Source organism: Pseudorasbora parva, chromosome 16 (assembly GCF_024679245.1).
Source record: "Pseudorasbora parva isolate DD20220531a chromosome 16, ASM2467924v1, whole genome shotgun sequence".
NCBI lineage: Eukaryota > Metazoa > Chordata > Actinopteri > Cypriniformes > Gobionidae > Pseudorasbora > Pseudorasbora parva.
In genome coordinates this window covers 33,425,926-33,448,809 of record NC_090187.1, presented here as the reverse complement: position 1 = coordinate 33,448,809, position 22,884 = coordinate 33,425,926, and the positions used below count along the sequence as shown (strand labels likewise).

Here is a 22,884-nt window from a genome sequence, read left to right as displayed (position 1 = left end):
GCCTTGTGCGACGCTACAGATGCTGTAATGCTACAGATAGTGGTGATGGTGATGGCTTTGATTTGGTTGATCCAAATATGTCCCTCATATTGACTCCTCGTTTTGGTGATTCACGAACCAGTTTAAATAAAGAGCTGTGATTGGTCATCGGAGAGTTATCTGTAGAGCTCCCAGAATTCCCAGTTTCTCTCGGCCAAGAATGGGTTACATTTGGAGACCTGACTGCTCTTCCTGAAATACCAAGAAAACTTTGTCAGTACAAATTAAATCTGTTGTGAAAGACAATAGAAATCCTTTTTTCTGTAACTTTTATTTAGACCAAATGGTTCTAAATGACATTTTGTCTGTACACTTTTTTTTTTTGCCATGCTACCATTTATTATGAAATATTATTACAATTTAAAATAGCTGTTTTGTATTTTAATGTCTTTAAAAATGTAATTTATTCATGAAGTTTCAGCATCATTACGCCATTGTCACATTATCCTTTAGAAATCCTTCTAATATGCTGATTGACAGTTGTGTTGCTTAATATATCTGTGCAAACCGCGATAACGTTTTTTTTTGATAACTAGGAAGTTCAACAGCATTTATTTGAAACCAAAATCTTCTGTAAGATTATAAATCTCTTTACTGTAATTGTTGATCAATTTAACGCATCCTTTCTGAAAAAACTAAACATACTGACCCTCAACGTTTGAATGGTAGTGTATATGCAAATATACCATTAGGTCATGATCAGTATTTTTCATTTTGACAGAAAGTTATATTGTAAATATTTGAATCCTTACCCGGCTGCCTGTGGTGTGGTTCTGCAGAACCGCTTTTCCAGTGTCTCCAGGCTGGTCTGGACTCAGGTTGAGTGTATGGCTTTCTCAGGCAGGAAATCTCTGTGTTTATTGAGCGGCTCACCAGTTCTGGCCCCAAAGGCTTGTGTTTTTCAGCTGCAGTATCCTCCTCATTCTCATCTGAGTCAGATGATGTTGAGGAGGAAGATGAAGGCACTTGTGTCTGTTGAGAGCTCTGTCGTTCTTTCAGTTGGAGATCAACTTTCCTTTCTAGCTCATCTCTCCTCTGGTTGTTCAGTAGTGGAGTTGACATGAATATTGGCCAGCATCTCTTGACTGGACTGAGGAGCAGCGGAATGGAGGACGGACTGTGGTGGTTGCACCGGTGACATGGCAACTCGAAACAATTCATGGTGCTGCAGTGGGAAACCCTGTAGCAACATGGCCTGGATGAATAATGCTGAAGGTCTTTGATGATTTGCTCATGCTGAGAGGCTGGAATCCATACTGCAAGCTCTTTGGGGACATGCATAGTCATCCCGTTCCAGAAGAGAACCTGAAGTCCCAAAAGACCTTCATCGCCTTTAATGAGACAACAGATCTGAGCAAACTCCTCTGGGTTTATTCAGTTATACAGGTTTAAAATACAGTAACTAAAAAAATCTTACTTTTTAGTGGATATCTTAGCTCCATACCGGAGACGACTCTTCCAGGCCCATACCTTCTCAGATCTGGATCCCATGGTGCTAAAACTGTATCCCCTGGTACTATACTGTGCCCATGTGCACTGGCTAGATGAACTATATCAGGCTGGCAGGTTGGCTGAACTGTATTTAATGTTTCCTTATATGCATTTCCTTTAGGTCCAAACTTATCAAAATCCACCATATAAAGATTTCCTCTGGCCTAGAGACAGAAATAATTGTTTAACAAACTATGATTATAAATCTATATTTGAAGTAAATTTTCAATTGATTTTGAATTAAAGAGCTGCTTATATTCACAGATACACTACCTTTAAAAAAAAAATCAGTTGACAGCACACCTTGACTTCCATAGTATTTATTTTCCCACTATGCAAGTCAATGGCTACCATCAACTGTGGTTACCAACATTTTTTTAAACTATCTTATTTTGTGTTCAACAGAAGAAAGAAACTCATACAGGTTTGGAACGTAATGAGAACATTATCAGTGACGGTACATTTTTTCATAATGTTACAAAATAATTCTATTTCAAATAAATGCTGTTCTTTTGAACTTTATATTTGTCAAAATTCTGAAAAAATGTATAATGTAGTATAATGTTTATCACTAAAATATAACAGTTTTCAACATTAGTAATAATAAGAAATGTTTGAGCAGATCAATATGAATGATCTTGTGACACTGAAAAAATAATGCTAAAAAAATTCAGCTTTGCCATCACAGAAATGAATTACAGTACCTTTTGAAATATCAAATACTTTTTTAAAATAGATTTTAATGAAAATAAAATTATGCGGTATTTCTTCTTTCAGAAACATTAAAAACCACACAGACCCCAAAAACTATTTAATGATAGAGCATGTCCATAATGATCTGTATTTTTCCCCTCAGTACCTGATGTATGATTGTCCCCAGGTAGTAAAACCCATCTATCTCTTTCCTGGCTAACACACGGCAGCCGGAAAACAGCTCAGCACCTCGCATTACCCTTCCAGATACACATGATACTGTACTAAAAGGGTTGATAGGCGAACACCTGTTAAGATATATATATCCCACAATATAATTATGTATCATTTGTATTTCTTGCCCCATTTCCAGTTAATTTAGAAAGCATACCAATATGGTGCAGAACAGACACAGCTTGTGCAGGTGTTGTATGGGACCTGATAGAAGTCCACTGAATGCCTTGGATCCTCTGAGTACGATGGGTTTTGGATCAGGTCATCGGTTGAATGCAACAAACGGAGCTGATATGTTATAAAACATTAGATGGTGAAAAATACCTGATCAACTAATAAAGAATAGCTGGTATAAGTGATGGTCAGTCATCACCATACAAACTGCAGTGTAAAAACTTCTTACCTGGTCCACAACGCCGGCTGAGTTGGGAGACATGACATGACAGCTTCCTCTAGTGGTGGAGGTGATGCACTGCAAGAAGTCTGATGTGTCAGTGTTCATGAGAGTCTTGTCAGATATGTAAAATGTATGGACAGGGCGTGTCACCAGGGTTGATAATGAACCCAAGCATTGTGTAGGGTTGTCTGGGAGACCGCTGGTCACCAAATGTACAGAATGACAGGCAGGGTCAGAGAATGCTAAGGCCAGTGCTGAATGGAGGTCTCTGCCAGGACTCGTCTGTAATGTGTGGATCCAGCTCAAGGCTTCATAGACTACATCAGGAGTGCAGGGCATCATGTGAGAAGACCATGGTGTTGCCTAATGAAATATATATTTTTTTAATGGAATATTGCAGTACAGCCTCAATCTTTAATCAAAATAACTTCTCCTCCCTCTTGCAGCGACATATCTTCTCTGATGACGTGTTTACTGGTGCGAGGGCAGGGTATGACAACGGTTGCGTCCGAAAACCTTGGCAGCGGACTCGTTGCCTTGCTGCCTTATTAGGCAATGGCTTGTAAGGCAGCATTTTGTGCATGAAGGCACCTCATGAAACTAATTTCGGACAGACTTCTAAGGCAGTGTAACAGTTTAATGATCTACAGCAAAATATAGAGAGCTTTGGTGAGAACTAAAGTAAACACATAGACAAAAGAGAACTGGAGCGCTGCTGGAATCCCTTGCACCCTCTGGTGCTCTTGGAAGGGTTAAATGTTGAAAAAGAATTTGGAAAAAATCCAAGTCCAGGCACTCAATAGGATGCAAAAAAAAGACATATTGAATTACTACATTAGTAATTTCTTGCTAGAAATGACATCAGAAGTGGAACATATTGGTAAAAAACATACATTTATACATAAACTGACTAGCAAACGCAACTTCCGGATGCCATCTTTTCCCCCCAGCTCAACTGTCACTGAATGGAAAGCACAGGATTGTGGGATATCAAAGGCAGCGAAGGATACATGTATCCTGCCTTCAAAAATTGATCAGATGAAGGTATCTCAGGAGACAGGATGTGAACCTAATATTAGATTCGGACGTGACTCCATGCCTTCCGAGCTTGAAATATTTCTTCGAAGGGAGCATTTTGCCAGTTTCGGACGCATCCTACCTGTCACGCACATGAGATCGACCAATAAAACATCAATCCAATCATCCTATAAATTCCTGAAGGACAAAACTACAGAGCCTCTAAAGGGACATGGTGAAGAAAAAATATATAATGGAGTTGGAGTAATTTTTTTTTAATGCTTTTGCGTTCTTCCAAGAAACGTGGGTGAGCGCAAAGTTTCTTGGAAGAGACAAAACGTTTTGTGAGTGAGGGCAAAGTTTCTCGGGACAACGCAAAGGTTTTGCGAGCGCATGCAGTGTTTCTTGGTGAACACAAAACATTGTTTATTAATTTTCCTTCCACCACAGTGTCCCTTCAGGGGCAATGTACAAAATTAAGTCCTGCCCTAAATTTTTTCTTGTTCACAAAGCAATTTCTCTTGGATATAGGCTACGTCACAAAAGGGAGGAAAAGTCAGTCGCTGCTTCCGTTTCATGCTGAGTTTAACAAACCCAACTGTTTAAGATATAAAAAAAAAAAAAACAATGAATAAATTGTATTTAAAACTGTTACAAACTAAACTTACAGCATTATCAATTTTGGACACAATAGCGTCGTATGGATGATTATCATTACTCTTTAAGAACTTGTTTATTTTTTTAATTTTTAGAATTTATACAAGTAACCATTAATGACATTCATAAGTTCAGAGTGATTAACTGTAAATGTACCTTGTACGAAAAGCTGATAATGTTGAAGAGCGAATCTCTGAGTGAAGCTTTAGTAATTAAGGTTTGGATGGTAAGATTCTTCACTGCTCCCAAAAAAGCATTCATCCCCACAGATAAGTCCAGAATAAAGGTGATATTTCTGCTTTTACCCATGAACACGGGAATGAGGCTTTGACTGTGAGCTACCTGAGATGACATTGTCACTCACATCGAATGATCTGCAACACAATTGAATTTGCCATTAGTTGACTTCCCGTCTGACTAGCTTCTTTAAACACAAACAACTCATTTTCATCTATTTGTTATAAGGAAAAAAGAATAATGATTCAGAATGAAAATACACATACAAACAATTCCGTTATTCGTACCTTTCCTGACTCCAAGAACACACTTGCAAACTGTAGCAAATATGTTCCAGTAATCCACTGAACAAGGATCTTCTCCGTCTCTTCTGTGTACTGAGGTTGCCATAGTGAGCCACTCACCAAACCTTAAACTATTAGAATGTCATTACATCCATCTAGTGGTGACAGAGGGCGTCTGATGTGCACTTGAACATGGTGTAAGTGTGTCTGAAGGGATCCTTCTGGAGACTGGTGTTCCTCTAATCACCTAAGTCACATAAAACAATAGGAAAAAACATTCAAGTTACTTTAATATCAGTTGTCTTCAGCCAATGCTTCTGAAATAGTTAAATGTTACTAATTGTAGGTCACTGAGAATGAAAATGAGGCTTAAAATTGTTGATTGGCTCTAGTTTTCAAGATATGCGACTGTCAGTAGGCTATATATGACAGTTTTAACAGTCTTAAAGCTTTACTGCGTAATGGCAATGTTTTGCCATTAATTCCAATTGGTCATTATACAATCCCAAAGGAAAAGTATGGCTACATGAAACAACTTTTGAGGTGCATACACTGACCAACATCAGTGGCAGCTTTGTAGCAATTTGAAGGTTGTTGCTCTTTTGCTTGGTTTAAACAACCTTTGCTTGGTTTAAACATTGTTTAAGTGTTACATAAACAGAACTGATGACAGGTACTATATAGGTATATACATAGTAAAATGTAAAAATGTAAACCGTAGACGACCAGTTGTTTTAATCGTCATATTTGAATTCAGGACATCAAAATACAGAACAAATAGCACATTTTACAAAGCTGAACCAGTTACAAACAGAAGGGCTAAAACTGTCAAAATCTGTTTGATGGCTTTGAGAGAAATGCCAGTTGAGATTCAGCACCAGAAAGGGTCACTTGAACCTGATTTCAGCGCTATGACGTCCATCCCAATGATAGACACTCGGTCCAAAAATAGATTATGTGCTGTCATCCTGTCTTCCACAGACGCTGAAATGTGAAGAGGACACTGAGGTGAGAAAAGCTGATGAAAAATACATGTTTTGGAAAAAGGACCCAACTTTGACAGATAGAAAAATAGAAATATAAAAAAATAAAAAAAGTAGCCCTTTGTTATCACAGAGAAACGCATTCCTTCATTTGCGTGTTGTTAGTTAAAACTGGACTTGATACACACTAATGGAATACACATTTGCTATGTTATAAAACTTAACTGTATGGTCAAAAGTTTGTTTTAAGATTTTTTTTTATCATTTTGAAAGAAGTAGCCTATTGCTCACCAAGGCTGTATTTTTGGATGAAAAAATACAGTAAAACAGTAATAACACAAACTATTAAACTGATAACAAAATATATAAAATGCACTGCAAAAAAGAAAGAAAATAATTTATTGCTTTATTATTTTTGCAGTTTCCAGTCCAAATAGCCTATCTATATCTAAAAATTCTAAAATCAAGATGCATTAACTAAATGTGTATAATGACAAGTTATTACCTTGGTTTCTTGAAGAAAGTATGTTGTTGTAAACAAGCAAAATGGGGCTTTGAACATGACTGCATTTTTCTTACCCCACTGGCAGATAATTTTGCTTGTTTTGGAAACAAGACATATCTTTTGTCATTTCAGTTCTTATGCCATTCACTAGATGTAACTTTACTCATCTAATAAATACATCTTGATGTTAAGATACTTGGACTGGAAACAAGGAAAAAATACTAAGAAAAGCATTTTTATTTTTTTGCAGTGTGATAATTCAGCACCAAAGCATATTACAATGCTTTTAGAAGGATCATGCGATGAAGGCTGGAGTAAAATGCTGAAAATTCAACTTTGCCATCACATTAATAAATAACATTTTTAAAAGATATTCATATAGGCCAGTTTAAAAGTCTTTTAAAAAATGTATAATAACATCTCAATATAATACTGTTACTTTCATCAAATATATGCAGCCTTGGTGAGCATAAGTGACTTCTGACCATGTAATCATAATTGTGATTGTGTGAATGCTTTAATATGCAATAATAATTGCAAAAATATTTTCAGCATAAACATTAAATTAACATGACAAAATTAAGCATGGTAAGAGGAAGTACGTCATTCTGATATAAAACTTCATAATTTCAAACTGGGTACTCCACGTTCTCCTTCAGACAAACTGAGAAAAAGTGAAGCCTTTCTACTGCACTGCATTGCCCATGCATCCTCACTCCGGCCATGACATAATGCAATTCAAAATGGCTACCAAGTCTTCTGTGGCACACTCTAAAAATGTGCTGTTATAAAACCCATAAAACCACTTGTCAAGTCATAGCGTTCAAATTAATGTGCACAAAACCCGTGGCATCTATCCGCCAAATGAATATGTCATGCCCAGACGCTGCTGTGCTAGATTTGCTTATTCACGCTTGAACAATACACCCAACAGACCCGAATGGCGTCCCTAAGGTGCCCCTGAACATGAATTTCTGGCAGCACGAGTTCTCATGGACTGGCGTTCAGCCAATGGGAGCGAGTCAACAGCCCCCTTCAGCCAATCGCACATACGCATGACGGATCTGTTGGGAGAATTCTGCCGTTATCCAGGTTCTGGGGTTGAATTTTCTGCATAGCGTTTCCTGCCCTGGTGCATGGTGGTCGAACGAAGGGATTGTTGGAAAATTTTCGGAGGTTAGTATATAAATGTGTTTTACCCAGTGTGCCTTATTTCCTCAGACGCCGCTTAGGCGGAGAGTGTGGCGTATGGGAGTGCGGTGGATGTCGAAGTGGGATACAAACCGAAATAAAATAGTGAAAATGCATCGGAAGCGGTGTTTTATTTATTAAAGGCAGTTGGACGCAGGGTTGTAATCGGTTGCAACATTGTAACGTTCCGATTGATTGTCAAGTTACCGCAGCAACGAACTCATTATGGGCTAACGGCTGTCGTTTATGTTTAAACGCCTTTAAAGGGACATTATTGCTTTGAGATAGTTTGGGACATGGTATGGTTATATGAACATCAACGGCGATTATATTATGTAAACATTAGGAAACGGCCAAACTAAATCGCGAGCTTTATTGTAGCATATTTGCTAACATGTGAGAATGAGTTAGCATGACAGATGTCCTGTCAACTAATACAACTAAAAACTAATGAGCAACTTAAGCTATTGGTTATTCTCCCGTTTTGCGATTTTGTACGAAAATGTAATGCATCTTTCGTTGCTATTTGGCTAAATTGGACATTAGTAATGTAACGTTAATGCTCGGGTTAGCACGTACTTCAATTCGATAACTTACACGTGCATTAAACGTTTCTTTTATTATTATTATTGCACTAATTGAGAAATAGCCTCTTTTTACAGAAAGCAAAGCAATATATTCTAATTTTTATAACATTTTCTAACATTTATCCCATATAATAACCGTTGTCTTATTTTTGTACGTTACTAGTACGTATATACAATTGTTTTGAAATATTTTTCTTGATATCGTCAACTAATATTCCATTGTTACTTCTGTGGTGACTAATTGCACATTTTTAATTTTGAATGGGATCCTTAGGGGATCTGTTGTTCTCATACTGTCTTCTAATTAATATGTATGGAATTCTATTCCAGTTTTCCCAGAACTAATTTGAATAGACACTAGAGTCTATTTCCAGTAACCATGCAACAAGTTGCATGTTTATTGTCACTAGAAAGAGTTTTAAATTAATTGAACTTATTCACAGAGTAGGCAAGTTGATTTCAAAATCACAGATCCACTGTCATTACTTGGTTGGTTACTAGTATTTTTACAATTATATAGATTTTAAAAAGAACTAGATAGTTATGCATATTAAATTTATTTCTATAAAATACACAAGCAAGTATAGTTCTGAACAATCTAGTATTTTAATTTAGATATTTAAAGGTCATACAGAGCGAGTACACAAGACCAAAACCGTGTTCACAATAAATAACTATAAAAAAGGCCAAGCCTTTCAGTGTGTGTTGGCAGTTTAAAATCTGAATATTGCTAAAATAATAGTATAATAAATTTAGGGGCAGAAAAAGAAGTTCATGCACTGTCTAAATCTTGTCAAATGACAAAAAAGTACTTTAAAGCCCACCATGGCAATAAACCATCACAGGCCTTTGATTGGCTCTGGATTTTAACACAAAATCATTGATGGTTGTTGGTTGTTTTTTACAGGTAGATCATGCTCTTAGCCCAGGTGAATCGGGACACCCAGGGCATGGAGTTTCAAAGTGTGGACGGGGACCCGCAGCAGGTCACCCTTTGTCTGACGGAGGCAATAACAGATGGAGGTGAGATGGATATGAATAAAATCTCTGCAACAGTATTACATTTTGTGCATGGTGCAATGTAGAATCAAAACAGCCTACTGTTACCACACAGATGACAACATGGAGGGAATGGACACAGTGAGCTTGCAGGCGGTGACTTTGGTGGATGGCTCCACCGCATACATCCAACATAGCCCTAAAGGTACTGTAACTAAACAGTTTGATCATGGTCAGTACTTTTTTTTTGGCATGCATTAGGTAATAATCCGGTTCTGAATGACCATTTCTATTCAAAATAATATATATTTTTGTACTTATTTGTCGAGTATTTCATTCAGCTTACAACAATTTATTGCATAGCTAAAAGCCTTAAAAAATGTCTTGCTCTGTCCCCATTCAAATCTTACATCATATAATAGTTTCTCTCACAGAAAACAAAATAATGGAAGGACAAGTGATTCAACTGGAGGATGGATCTGCTGCCTATGTCCAGCACCTACCAATGTCTAAAACAGGTATTTCATATGGATTGCATTCTAATGAATGTAGCTCTATGATCACTGACTGTCTAATAGACTTCTTCTGTATTTTAAAGACCATACATTTGCTTTAATGCGTTAAAATTTGTTTTTTAGGTGGAGAAGGATTGAGACTAGAGGATGGGCAAGCTGTGCAACTGGAGGATGGAACAACTGCTTACATTCATGCTCCCAAAGGTCTATCTTTGAAAAACGTTCTATTGTGCTGTATTGTGTGTCTTAAAGGGTCAGTTCACCCATAAATGAAATTGATGTCATTAATGACTCACCCTAATTTCGTTCCACACCCGTAAGACCTCCGTTCATCTTCGGAACACAGTTTAAGATATTTTATATTTAGTCCGACAGCGTATCTAAGTGTATGCACACTATACTGTCCATGTCCAGAAAGGGAATAAAAATATAATCAAAGTAGTCCACATGTGACATCAGTTAGTTCATTAGAATCTCTTGAAGCATCGAAAATACATTTTGGTCCAAAAATAGGGAAACCTACAAATTTATTCAGCATTGTCTTCTCTTCTGCGTTTGTTTTCAAACCTCAAATAAAGATTCAAACGGTCATGATCAGCGTATTGATTCATGATTCGGGTCACCAATGTCACATGATTTCAGCAGTTTGACACGCGAAATTCAAACCGTTTAAATCTTTATTTGAGGTTTGAAAACAAACGCGGAAGAGAAGGCAATGCTGAATAAAGTCGTAGTTTTTTTATTTTTGGACCTAAATGTATTTTCAGTGCTTCAAGAGATTCTAATTAACTAACTGATGTTATATATGGACTACTTTTGATGATGTTTTTATTCCCTTTCTGGACATGGATGAACGGAGGTCTTACGGGTGTGGAACAACATTAGGGTGAGTCATTAATGACATCAATTTAATTTTTGGGTAAACTAACCCTTTAAGGCCAATTCACACTGCAACGGCAGACTCAGACCAATGGCGATAGATTACAGCATGTCACTTCTCAGACATTCTAATATGGATTCAACATGTTCATTCAACGAAATAGAGCTCTGACAGACTCTGACACTGATCCGACAAAACCTGACAAACTGTCTTTTTCTGTCTGTCGGTGTGGTGTGAAATGGCCGTTTTAAGACAGTAGATTCTTCAAAAAAAAAAAAATCAGCTTAAATGTTAGATTCATTATGGTGAAATCAAGTAAGCAAATCTCCATGTGTTCAATCTTTTTAGAAACATATGATCAGGGCAGTTTACAGGCTGTTCAGCTGGAAGATGGTACCACTGCATATATTCAGCATATGCCTCAAACCAACACCATCTTGGCCATCCAGGCAGATGGTACTGTAGCAGACTTGCAGACGGATGGCACAATTGATGCTGAGACCATCAGTGTGCTGGAGCAATACACTACTAAGGTTAAGATCATTGCCCTGTCACTTATTCTGTATTCTTATTATTTATTCAGTGTATATGGTTTAATTTAACAACTAACAGAAAAAAAAACATGTATTGCAATGCTAAATAATATAACTTTTTCAATTACTTTTTGTACCTTGTGACTCTAAAATTGTTTTTTAATTTAAAGCTTTTTATGTTCATGTAATATAACCCCAAATCTATTGTAGATGGAGGCTACAGAATGTACTGGGTTACTTAGTCGAGGAGACTCTGATGGCAGTGTGCATATGCAGGTGCTGTTTCTATGAATACAATTTTCTGAATTTAATAAATGAGTAACGTATTAGCAATTAAAGCAATGCTTAAAATGTGTCACATGTTGTGTATTCAGATTGTATTGCAAGGCCAAGACAGCCGGTCACCTAGAGTCCAGCATGTTGGGGAAAAGGCCTTCCGATGTGAACATGAGGGATGTGGAAAACTCTACACTACTGCTCACCATCTGAAGGCGAGAAGATTTTCTGAAAGTTTTCTGTTCAGATGTGCCCTTAGTCTCTGTAGTACTTTATTCATTTCTTGACTATTTGGTTTTCTAAATATTCTTTAGGTGCATGAAAGATCGCACACTGGGGATAAACCCTACATTTGTGACCATATGGGTTGTGGCAAAAAGTTTGCAACGGGTAAATATTTTTTCCAAAAGCATGTTTCTATTGTCTTCCAATTGTAATTTTATTTGTACAAGCATTTTTTTTTTTACGCTGTCTTCAGGGTATGGTCTCAAGAGTCACGTCCGAACACACACTGGAGAGAAACCGTATCGCTGTCAAGAACTTAACTGCCTTAAGTCTTTTAAAACCTCTGGAGACTTACAAAAACACACAAGAACACATACAGGTGGTTTTCATATTTACCTAGCCTGCAAGAAGGGTTTCATCTGGCTTATAAAAATACTTTGTCTGAAAAAATGTTGATGAATTGTTTTTTAAATTGCGTAACTGTTCATTTTGTAGGCGAAAAACCATTTAAATGTCCATTTGAAGGCTGTGGGAGATCTTTCACCACTTCCAACATTCGTAAAGTCCACATCCGCACTCACACAGGTGAGAGGCCTTACTACTGCTCCGAACCCAGCTGTGGAAGAGCCTTTGCAAGTGCCACCAATTACAAAAATCACATGAGGATCCACACAGGTACTTGTCTTGTCTGCTCCTACTGCTTCCAACATCTTATAAAGTATCATTATAATGAATCCTGAAGAAGCTTTGAGTTTGCATGGATTTATTTTTTTACAAAAATAAGGTATTATTTCAGACCATTAGCTCAAATGTGTCTCATCATCTTCAGGTGAGAAGCCTTACGTCTGCACTGTTCCTGGCTGTGACAAGCGTTTCACAGAGTACTCCAGCCTGTACAAGCACCATGTGGTTCATACGCCCTGCAAACCTTACAACTGTAACCATTGTGGAAAGACGTATAAGCAGATTTCTACATTAGCCATGCATAAACGCACAGCGCACAATGACACCGAGCCCATAGAAGAGGAACAAGAAGCTTATTTTGAGCCCCCTGCAGGTCTGTTTACTTAAATCTCCAGTCACAAACAATGACTACATTTACATGTGCACTAACACTAATAATCAGGATTATAACTTACTTAATCTTGGTAAGATGTGTACACGACGTGCAAACTTCTTCACTCCTGTTTACATGCAATTTTCATTATTCTGATTATTCGCTAAGAATTGTGGGTGTTTTTACCGCCGTTATTCACATACCCAAATGCAGAACACAAATGATAAACTCACATACGTTGGGTGTGTTACTGGCCACTGTTTTAATGTACTTGCATCAAATGCGAAACATTTCTGTAGACATTGGATTTTTGTGTGTGACACGCCTAAAAAAATGTCTTCATTTTGATTTTTTCAGCCATCAATATACTCGATTATGTTCATGTTCAAAGTGAACTTATCCATGTACGTCACAAGCACATGAGTGGAAAAATCTGCATACATCACATCTTTTATTACAATTGTGAGCTTAAAGGGTTAGTTCACTCAAAAATGAAAATTCTGTCATTAATTACTTACCCTAAATGTAGTTTTGACACTAAATGAAGATATTTTTTGTTGTAATCCGATGGCTCAGACAGGCCTTCATTGACACCAATGTCATTTCCTCTCTCAAGACCCATAAAAGGCACTAAAGACGTTACAAAGCCCATCTCACTACAGTGGCTCTACAATAATTGTATGAAGCGACGAGAATAGTTTTTGTGTGCAAAAAAAAACCTAAATAACAACTTATATAGTGATGGTCCGATTTCAAAACAAAGGTTAGAACGGTTACGAATCAGCGTATCGATTCAGGATTCGGATCGCCAAAGCCACGTGATTTCAGCAGTTGCTGGTTTGACACGATCCAAATCATGAATTGAAACACTGATTCATAATGGTTCGAAACTTTGTTTTGAAATCGGTCCATAACTAGTCGTTAGTCGTTATTATTATTTTTTTGCACACAAAAACTATTCTCGTCGCTTCATAAAATTATTGTAGAGCCACTGTAGTGAGATGGACTTTGTAACGACGTCTTCAGTGCCTTTTATAGGTCTTGAGAGAGGAAATGACATTGGTGTTAATGAAGGCCTGTCTGAGCCATCGGATTTCAACAAAAATATCTTCATTTGTGTTCTGAAGATGAACAAAGGTCTTATGGGTGTCGAAGGACATTAGGGTAAGTAATTCATGATACCCTAATCATTTTCATTTTTGGGTCAAACATCGGTTTGATTTAAGTGTTGTTTTCATGAGTTTAATCACAATATTTCCTAGATTTCATTTTAATCCCTTTATGACAATGCATATAAATGCAAGTCTAAAGTCTAAAAATCTCAATTTTGAAATTACCTTGACCTTTTGACCTTTTTCAGAGGCCATTGATGACCCTGGGTTAATGTACACTCCGACAGTGGTGGAAGATGACTCTGGGTCTGAGCAGATGTCAGGTTCAGAGGTCATGGGACAACAGCACGTGGCTCTCATATCTCAGGATGGAACACAACAGGTCAGTGATGACTTGCACTTTGTTTACACTGACCGTTGTTGTGTTGCACCACAAAAGCTAGAAGTTGTCCACAGTGGATGTGACTAAGTCACCGTTGCAAATCCATTTGTCCTTCATGCCAGAAATAGAGTAGGCGCTTGGAGTATGTAAGAAATAGAACAAGGTATCAGTTACCTTCAGGAATTTGTTGTTGCATCGCACTGTGCCTCGTCCAGTGTAAGCAGCAATCACAGATTAAAATAGGTTCTATTTGTTTTTGATGTAGACACTGTTATATAAATGTCCACCAATGCACTATTGATCACACGCAATATCAAGATCTATTTTATTCCACTACTTCAGTAGAGTTTGGAAAAAATGACAGTGGTAAAGTAAAAGATTTTGTTGGTGTAGAAAGTCTTTGTCAGGGTGGTGGATATGCAGTTATCTTCCAGGTAAATACTCATTGTCTTTTCTCTCTCAGGTTCTATCTCAAGCTGATATGCAGGCTATGGGAGGCACAATTACCATGGTAACACAAGAGGGAACCACCATAACCATCCCAGCACATGAAGCAATGCTTTCCTCGGGGGGAACACATTCTGTCACTATGGTGTCTGCAGACGGTACAGAGGGACAGGTAGGTGTTGTTACTATCCAGTTTCCTTCCTAGGGACTACATTACTTTGCTAATTACACAGATACATGTTTTAACTTTATTTGCATTTTAGGTGGCTATTGTGACACCAGATCTGTCTGCATACCAGACAGAAGAAGAGGAGCTTGTACAGGATCAGGAACAGCATGTTATTTCCACAAGACCACACCCAGTCACACTGCTGGCTACCTCTAACGGCACACACATCGCTGTGCAGGTACAGAATATATATGCATACACACGCACATGTGTTATGGAATCTTACTTTCACAGACAGAGTTACATTAACCCACACAGTAAGGAGCAGTCACCAAGCTTATATCATGTGTTTACTTTGCCTGTGAATAAATAATAAAAACTGCAGTTAATGCTGTAAACCTTTAAGTCCCTTTTAGGGAAGGCAATTATTTCCAAAAGGCTGTTTGTTGTAATCGGTAGTAACCTGTTTTCCATTGAGTGTGTTTTAGGATGTGTTGTAAATGTCTCAACTGAATGTGTATTGTGGACTGTTCCATGGGTCTTAGAATTGAAAGCATTTGCAATGTAAAGCACTATGCTGCACAGCATGATATAAATCATTGTAAGCTAAGCCAAATCAAATATAATTGATACAATGCATTTCTTTCTTTAAAAAAATACTTTACACCAAAGCTAGGGTCATTTTTTGGAAGACTTGAGTGCATCAATGTGATTTTAAAAATACTGATTTTGTGGATACCTGCAAAAATGGGTGCAACAATGCCATAAAATTAAAGTGCACAAATACAATCACCAGTTTTATCCTCTTACCCCTGGTTAAACAGACAAGGCTTATGCATGTTTGAGCTATTTGAACTGAATGCAACTAAAAACATTACTGGTGTGCATCTTGGGACCAAACAATGGCCCTGACATTTTTTTTTTTTTTTTTTTTTTTTTTAGATATGTCAGTTCCAATTTTTTTGTCTTAAGATGCACACCAGCAGTTTTTTTCTTTCTAAGCCCTGTTTATAAAAGCTTCTTAAATGTCCTAATTGAACTAAGGCCTAATCCTGGCCTAATCTTTTTAAAGATCATTCCTTCCAAATAATACTATGTAATTAAACACTGATTCCAGTGTGTTCAGATTTCTTACTGTGTACTAGCTGAAGTTAGTAGCAGATAATGACCTAATAATTATGATTAGTGATTGTATCACTTGTCTTTTTTGCTCTAATGGAGAACTAACTGGCAACCTAGTCCAATCAACCTGGTTTGCCATTCAACCCTGATTAATGAGCCCTTATTGCCTACAAAGAACAATGTGTCATTCTCTAGATGAAGGGAGGGTGACTGCTCTTGGTGGGTGGTGCTATTTAGCTGTGCAAAATGACAATTTTGAAAATTATTTATGGTGCCGCTATTGCAAATAGTTTAGTTTTATTAAATTGAATTTCAACTTTTTCCCTCTCAGCTCAGTGATCAGCCATCCCTAGAAGAAGCCATCAGAATAGCATCAAGAATACAGCAAGGAGAAACTCCCGGCATGGACGATTAACTCTTATTGTGTAACACAACGGACTAAACATTTTTCTGTGTGTGTGTGCGTGCGTGTCTGCGTGTATGTAAGTCTGGGCATTGAAAACCTGTCAAGCATCATAGTTTTTCTAATGTGGACATCATGAATGCAATTCAATATATCAAGATATTTTTTGTGTGGATATGTAAATAACTGTTTTAAAAGTAGAGTTTTCTGTATATATTTGATTATGCTATTTTTTGCAAACTGTCAAGAAAAGGTCTACAAATATATATATATATAAAAAATGAATTCATTGTATTGTATTCTTTGACATCAAACAGTAAAATGTGCAATTTATAGACTTGGGTCTTTCAGTTAAAAAAATAAAGACTGGTGGAATTGTATTAGATTTATATGGTAAATATCAGGGACTTTCCAAACATGGTGTCTAATTTTGCGATTGTGGGTTTTATGCAGAACAATACTGGAAAGTCCCATTAATATGGTGTGTAAAACATGAGCTTAACAGGCTTTTTAAGTGATTGCTATAGATAAATGATCGCCTGTCAATCCCACTGGAGAAGCTCTGCCATCAAAACAAAACCATGTGGCTAATTTACACCGCCATAAAAACACTAACAAAATGACCTAATCAAATATAATACCATGCATATGTATTTAATGTAACACCTAGAACGGAAGACAATGTGCCATAATGAAAGCTTTTTTCACTAAAACATTCATCAACTCCATGATCAAACGAGACCATTTCGCAGATGAAAGAAGAGCATTCGCGCCAAATTGAGGTCACAGTCAGTAGGCATTTGAGGGGAGGGGCTTACTTACGTAGCACTCCCAGAACCTCCTATCTTTTAAACTTTGGAAGTCGGCGCTCATTGGTGTGTATCACGTCACATGACCAACGGTCGCGGGAAGGTTCTGACCACGCTTGTTAGTGGGAGGAGTAGCTCACCATTCAAACTAGTTTTGTAAACATTATTGTCTTAAACGAGATTATTTTGGGTGATTTGACGCGTTTGGAGAAGTTTACCTTTTACTTCGTCGACTTAAATAGCGCGTAATTATTATTAGGGATTTATTTTTTCTAGTTCTCTAAATCAGTTGGAAGTTTGGAGCAGCCATTTTTTCACCCGAAACTCTGCCGTGGACTCTTGTTTTATACGATTTCAACAAAGCTATCGGCTTCTACATGCGTCTAAACTGAACTTGCTCGGGCTTGTCACGGGGATATCGGTCGGCTAGAGGAGATATTTTCTCGGACAATCTGTAACGTTAGCAGTTTAACTCCTGGAACAAGATTGGAATCAAATCGCCGTTTTTCACCGGGACGGTTCATCAGCGCTCCGGTTGCATTGCTCGAGCAGTAACGTTATTAGATATGTTTATCTAAATTACATAAGTTTTGCCTATTTTTTTTTTCCCCAGCCGTTTTGGCTGGTTTTTATACGTTTACACAACTTTGTTTGTGTTTCTGAAGTTTTAACCTTTTACATAAACTGAACATTTGCCTGAAAAGATGAGTTTCGGCGCACGGAGGCACGGCAAGTCTCCAAATCTTAAACCCGTTCGCCAAAAGTTGCAGTTCGCGACAAGTGATGGTGAAGAGGACAGTATCGAAGATGCGAACAACAGCACCGGGGCCGAATCGGGCTTCACGGAGCTGGACTCCCCGGTGTCCGTGCGGCGCGGCAGCGAGAAGAGGCCGGAGGACCTGGGCAGCAGCAGCCCGCTTAGCCGAACCAGAGACGACGACGAGTCGTGGGATGAGGAGGGATTTGGCTCTCCGTCTCGCGCAAAACAAACTTTTTACATGAAAAGCTCTCCGTCGCCAAGGAAAAGTCCCCAGGCTTACGACAGTTCACCAGAAAGGAGTTACATTCACGATGACATGGAAGGATCCAGCTCCCCTGTCCCGGACTGTCCTGATACACCGCCCCATAAAACCTTCAGAAAACTTCGTCTGTTTGATACCCCTCATACCCCAAAGGTTTGTTGTCACTGTTATTCAAAAGTGTTGTTTACATTTGTAAAACGAATTTCTGCTTACGTTTTTCCTCTGTCATTGTTAATATTCAAAAGTCAAATTAAGTAGTTATGATTTGAAAAAACAGTCCGGCCTTTAATTCATTACCAGGTAGATGAGGTCACCCAGTGACCCAGATATTACTGTAGCGTTACATAACAGCTTGAGTGAATCAGTCTATTGATACAGCACAGCATTACATCATTTCAAATGTTTAGTGGTCCGGTTTTCCCTTTTTTTCTTTTCGATTATGTCGGTTTGCAGACTTTCCTGTGTTGTTCCCTTTGCTTTAGAAAGGTGATTTATAAATATATATATATATATATATATATATATATATATATATATATATATATATATATATATATATATATATATATATATATTTTAAATGAGTTTTAATTATGCATTTACAGAGCTTATTGTCGAGGGCCAGGACGATGGGATCGACGAGCCGGAGAGTCGCCCTGTTTAAGAATGTGGATTCCACGAGCAAAGCCTGTCTGGACGGAAGGCGAAACCAGACACCTCTAGTAAACATCAACCCCTTCACCCCGGACTCCATTCTTGTCCAGTCTTCGACACTACAAAGAAACAACAGGAAACGATCACACTGGAATGAGTATGTTGACCATAGTTAACTTTAAAATGTCTTGGCTAACTTTTAATCGTTTTTTATTTATTAGTTAACCTCCAGGATGTTACTGACTGCATTAAGGTTCTTTCAATAGAATGAAATGCTATCCCAATCCTGGACAGGTGTGGCACAGGTTGCAGGACCGTTCGTTAAAACCGTTTACTAAATCTGTAACGAGACAAAAAGTTGGCGAGGAACCAGCTCCTCGTGTTCGCTCCATCTACACGCCATGTGCTTAGTCAGGCCTCTCTGCTGCCCCCTGGCGTTAGATGTGTGTATCCTCCTTTTTTCCCTTCTAATAATGTCCTTTTATTTCTGTAGCTCGTGTGGGGAGGACATGGATGCAAGTGATGCTGAGATAGAGGAAGAGATGATTCCACCCTCAAAGGTAACTTATTTATTTATTAGGAGTTACACTGTAAAATAATTAGCTTTTTATATGCAAAGAAGCACCAACATCAATTTAGGCAGAAACTGAAATGAACTGAAACTGGTTTTTAAATGACCCCTAGGACATTTAATTTTCTCTGTCAAAGATCCTGCTACTAGATGTTAACTGACCAGTTTTTGGTCAGATTCAGCCTACTTTAAGGTGTAACACTTTTTGCTGAAACAGGAAATGGCCTGTTTTTTTGGGCGTATCCCTACTTATATCCATGACTATCTAGTAAGCTATGTACTGCTGTCTAATAGAAAACTGATTTTTCCACAGAGGATCACAATGATGGAGAATAATAACATGATGTCCAGATATGCATCTGAATTCCATGAGCTGGAGAAGATTGGCTCTGGAGAGTTTGGTTCTGTTTTCAAATGCGTCAAGAGGCTGGACGGGTGCGTCTACGCCATTAAACGTTCCAAAAAACCTCTGGCAGGCTCTGTGGATGAGTAAGTGACCATAGAACTTTTTATTAATGTTTAGTAACACTAACTATATTGAATAAAGTGTTATTGTTTTCTAATTATTCCTATGAATTCTCTCCCAATAGGCAAAATGCTCTTCGTGAGGTATATGCACATGCAGTTCTTGGACAGCACCCCCATGTTGTGAGGTATTATTCTGCTTGGGCAGAGGATGACCACATGCTGATCCAGAATGAGTACTGCAATGGTGGAACTCTGTCTGATGTCATTGCTGAGAACAACAGACGCATACACTTCCTGTCTGAGATTGAGTTGAAGGATCTGCTGCTGCAAGTCTCTCGTGGACTCAAGTACATTCACTCTACAGCACTTGTTCACATGGATATCAAGCCAAGTATGTATTTTAAGCTTGTTACAACCTTTAAAAAAATCTTGCTGATGCGTTATGTTAAAGTGTAATTTAATTTTATGCTTTAATTTGGGGATTTTTCTTCAGGTAATATATTCATTTCACGCAAACCTGTCGCAAGTGCAGAGGAATTTGAAGATGAAGAAGATGGGCCCACCACAAGTGTGGTGTACAAAATAGGTAAGATACTGAAATGACATGTCCAGATGATGATTTAATACACATATGGCAAGGTTTTGACAATCTCTTCTGTATCAGGTGATCTAGGCCACGTTACAACTGTTATCAATCCACAAGTTGAAGAAGGTGATAGCAGATTCCTGGCAAATGAAGTTCTTCAGGAGGTAATCATTTTTTCATTCTGGGTCTTTGGAAATTCCTGGCATGTCACAATCGTCTTTGAAATATCATGTGCTAATTTAGCTGTTCTTGCCCACAGGATTACAGTAACCTAAAAAAGGCAGACATATTTGCCCTTGCTCTTACTGTAGTCAGCGCCTCTGGAGCAGAGCCCCTTCCCACCAATGGAGAAAAGTGGCACAAAATCCGACAAGGCATTCTGCCCCATATCCCACAAGTGCTTTCTCAGGAATTTTTAAGCTTATTGAAGGTAAGGTTTCTTCTATAAAGTTGTCCTAAATATAAGTTATTCTAAAACTGCTTCTCTGTACTGCTTTCTATTTCTGCTAGAACTGTTTTGAATGGGATGTTGAATGTTTGATTTTAAAATGTATATAACCTCCTGACAGCTTATGATCCATCCTGACCCAACACGGCGACCCTCAACGTCTGACCTTGTCAGACATCCCGTTCTTCTGACTGCTTCCAGAATGAGTGCTGACCAGCTGCGTGTAGAGCTCAACGCTGAGAAATTCAAGAACGCTCTTCTGCAGAAGTACGTGATGTATTCTTTCATAAACAAAGGCACCTTCCATGCTACATTTAAAAGTCTATTTACTTGTTATAAACATACTAAATGCTACTGGTGGAAACTGTACTTCTTTGGATTTAATTAATTCTAGTTTTGGTTTCTCAGGGAGCTCAAGAAGGCTCAGATGGCAAAGGCTGCAGCAGAGGAGAGGGTTCTGACCACAGACCGCGTTCTTACACGGTCCACAGTCCAATCAAGCTCCAGAGCTTCTCGACTCATCGGGAAGAAGATGAACCGCTCCGTTAGCCTTACCATTTACTGAACTCCTGACAAAGGAGATGGCCAATCCTGAGTGGAAACTACAGTGGTGCTTATGAAAGATTGTGCACACAGACAGTTTTGTCTGTAGCCAGAAGGATGACACAGACTGTCATGTGACTTATAGTGCTTATACTGTTTGACACAAGTACTATGGCCTTTACTGAAGCTTGGGCCCTTCTGCATTGTTTTGGCAATAGCCTCTGAATGCGTAATGCGGATCTGCCTTACCGATTAGGTTTGCCTTTTCAAAATCTCTTGACAGAAATGCCTTATAATGGACACATTTTTACCATAGAACTGTCTTCCGAATCCTTGCTTTCAGTTCCATAGGTAGGAGTAAAAATGGTCTCCCTGCACTTGCTCTCTCAAAGGGGCAGTGTTGCTCTTGACCAAATTGGAGATGGAGGTGTGCCCCTATTGAGCCCTGATATGTGAATGTACCAGATCGAAGATTTGTGCACCTTACTGCCTGTGAAAAATGCCTGTTGGGCCACAGAACTTGGGGGTTGAGTTAGATTGCCATTAAAATGAGCACTTTGGAGGCAATGGTGAGCTTGCCACAGAAAGCCTGCTGCTATTCATGTTCGTCTGTATCATCTTAGGGTTGGAAGATTTTTTTTCTTTTAAATTACTTTTGAATCATTTTATCCATTCAAAAAAGCAATTGCTTAATAATATCATCAAAATGTTTGTGCTCCAGTAACTTGTTTTGCAGATTTCATTCACCCATTTCTATGCTTTGTTCAATCTTGAATTTAACCATGTGACAAACGTATGCTTAAAACTGGAAGCAAATGATTTAAATGTACATATGCCATTCAAATCTCCAACCCTATTTTGTAGCATTAAAACAATCTTTGTCCAGTTCATCTGATGTCTTTAGTTAATAATGTATAGTTTGACTTTTGTGCTACATAAACTACATTTGATAGGGTACTGTTTAGATTCTTGGGTCTTGTTAATCCAACAAACTTCATTTTGTCTGTAAATAGGTTCATTTTAATAAACTGTTTTCACCTAAATCTGCCTCGTTTGTTTTATATTATAAACTGTAACGATATGTATTAATCTGGAGAATAGTTTTCTGAATGTACCATCGCATTCTGAGAGCGTTGGAATTGGGAGCTTACGGTTTCTAGTTACACTTCGGCGAACACAACTGCCTTTTGTGATTGTTGCATTTCGCGGCTACAAAAATGTGGAAACCTCGAAACGTATTATGTTTAAAATAAATAACCGTGAGAGGTTCATAATTATCACCCTGGAAAATGCCCGTTGATGTCAAATTCCTGCCAGGTCCTTCAGCAGCACGCGCTCATCGCTGAGT

General features: G+C 38.1%; 3 protein-coding genes across 5 annotated transcripts; 2 read left to right on the top strand and 1 right to left on the bottom strand.

The window, feature by feature from the left end:
- Window positions 1–9: 9 nt before the first annotated feature.
- On the bottom strand, window positions 10–5,729 carry c16h11orf16 (chromosome 16 C11orf16 homolog). 2 transcript variants are annotated; one of them, XM_067420380.1, is made up of 8 exons: window positions 5,053–5,729; window positions 4,685–4,902; window positions 2,861–3,217; window positions 2,615–2,745; window positions 2,390–2,531; window positions 1,457–1,694; window positions 792–1,370; window positions 10–231 (listed from the first exon to the last, which is right to left on the bottom strand). In XM_067420380.1, exons 2-8 carry the CDS (start codon window positions 4,880–4,882, stop codon window positions 14–16), a joined length of 1,863 nt encoding a protein of 620 aa, XP_067276481.1. In that variant the 5' UTR covers window positions 4,883–4,902; window positions 5,053–5,729; the 3' UTR covers window positions 10–13. The 2 variants fall into 2 exon arrangements, with proteins under 2 accessions (XP_067276481.1, XP_067276482.1); XM_067420381.1 differs by lacking the exon at window positions 5,053–5,729 and having other exon boundaries at window positions 2,861–4,013; window positions 4,685–4,792.
- Window positions 5,730–7,575: 1,846 nt separating this feature from the next.
- znf143b (zinc finger protein 143b) lies at window positions 7,576–16,720 on the top strand. 2 transcript variants are annotated; one of them, XM_067420378.1, is made up of 16 exons: window positions 7,576–7,713; window positions 9,223–9,338; window positions 9,430–9,519; window positions 9,737–9,832; window positions 9,953–10,033; window positions 11,058–11,242; window positions 11,453–11,518; window positions 11,617–11,733; window positions 11,833–11,908; window positions 11,997–12,122; window positions 12,239–12,418; window positions 12,573–12,800; window positions 14,161–14,294; window positions 14,758–14,913; window positions 15,005–15,148; window positions 16,364–16,720. In XM_067420378.1, the coding sequence occupies exons 2-16, from the start codon at window positions 9,230–9,232 to the stop codon at window positions 16,445–16,447; spliced, it is 1,872 nt and encodes a 623-aa protein (XP_067276479.1). In that variant the 5' UTR covers window positions 7,576–7,713; window positions 9,223–9,229; the 3' UTR covers window positions 16,448–16,720. The 2 variants fall into 2 exon arrangements, with proteins under 2 accessions (XP_067276479.1, XP_067276480.1); XM_067420379.1 differs by lacking the exon at window positions 7,576–7,713 and having other exon boundaries at window positions 7,738–9,338; window positions 9,749–9,832.
- A 594-nt stretch (window positions 16,721–17,314) lies between these two features.
- wee1 (WEE1 G2 checkpoint kinase) lies at window positions 17,315–22,569 on the top strand. The gene is made up of 10 exons (XM_067419744.1): window positions 17,315–18,419; window positions 18,872–19,077; window positions 19,414–19,480; window positions 19,805–19,980; window positions 20,082–20,350; window positions 20,453–20,545; window positions 20,624–20,709; window positions 20,805–20,975; window positions 21,115–21,260; window positions 21,402–22,569. The coding sequence occupies exons 1-10, from the start codon at window positions 17,949–17,951 to the stop codon at window positions 21,556–21,558; spliced, it is 1,842 nt and encodes a 613-aa protein (XP_067275845.1). The 5' UTR covers window positions 17,315–17,948; the 3' UTR covers window positions 21,559–22,569.
- Window positions 22,570–22,884: the final 315 nt, after the last annotated feature.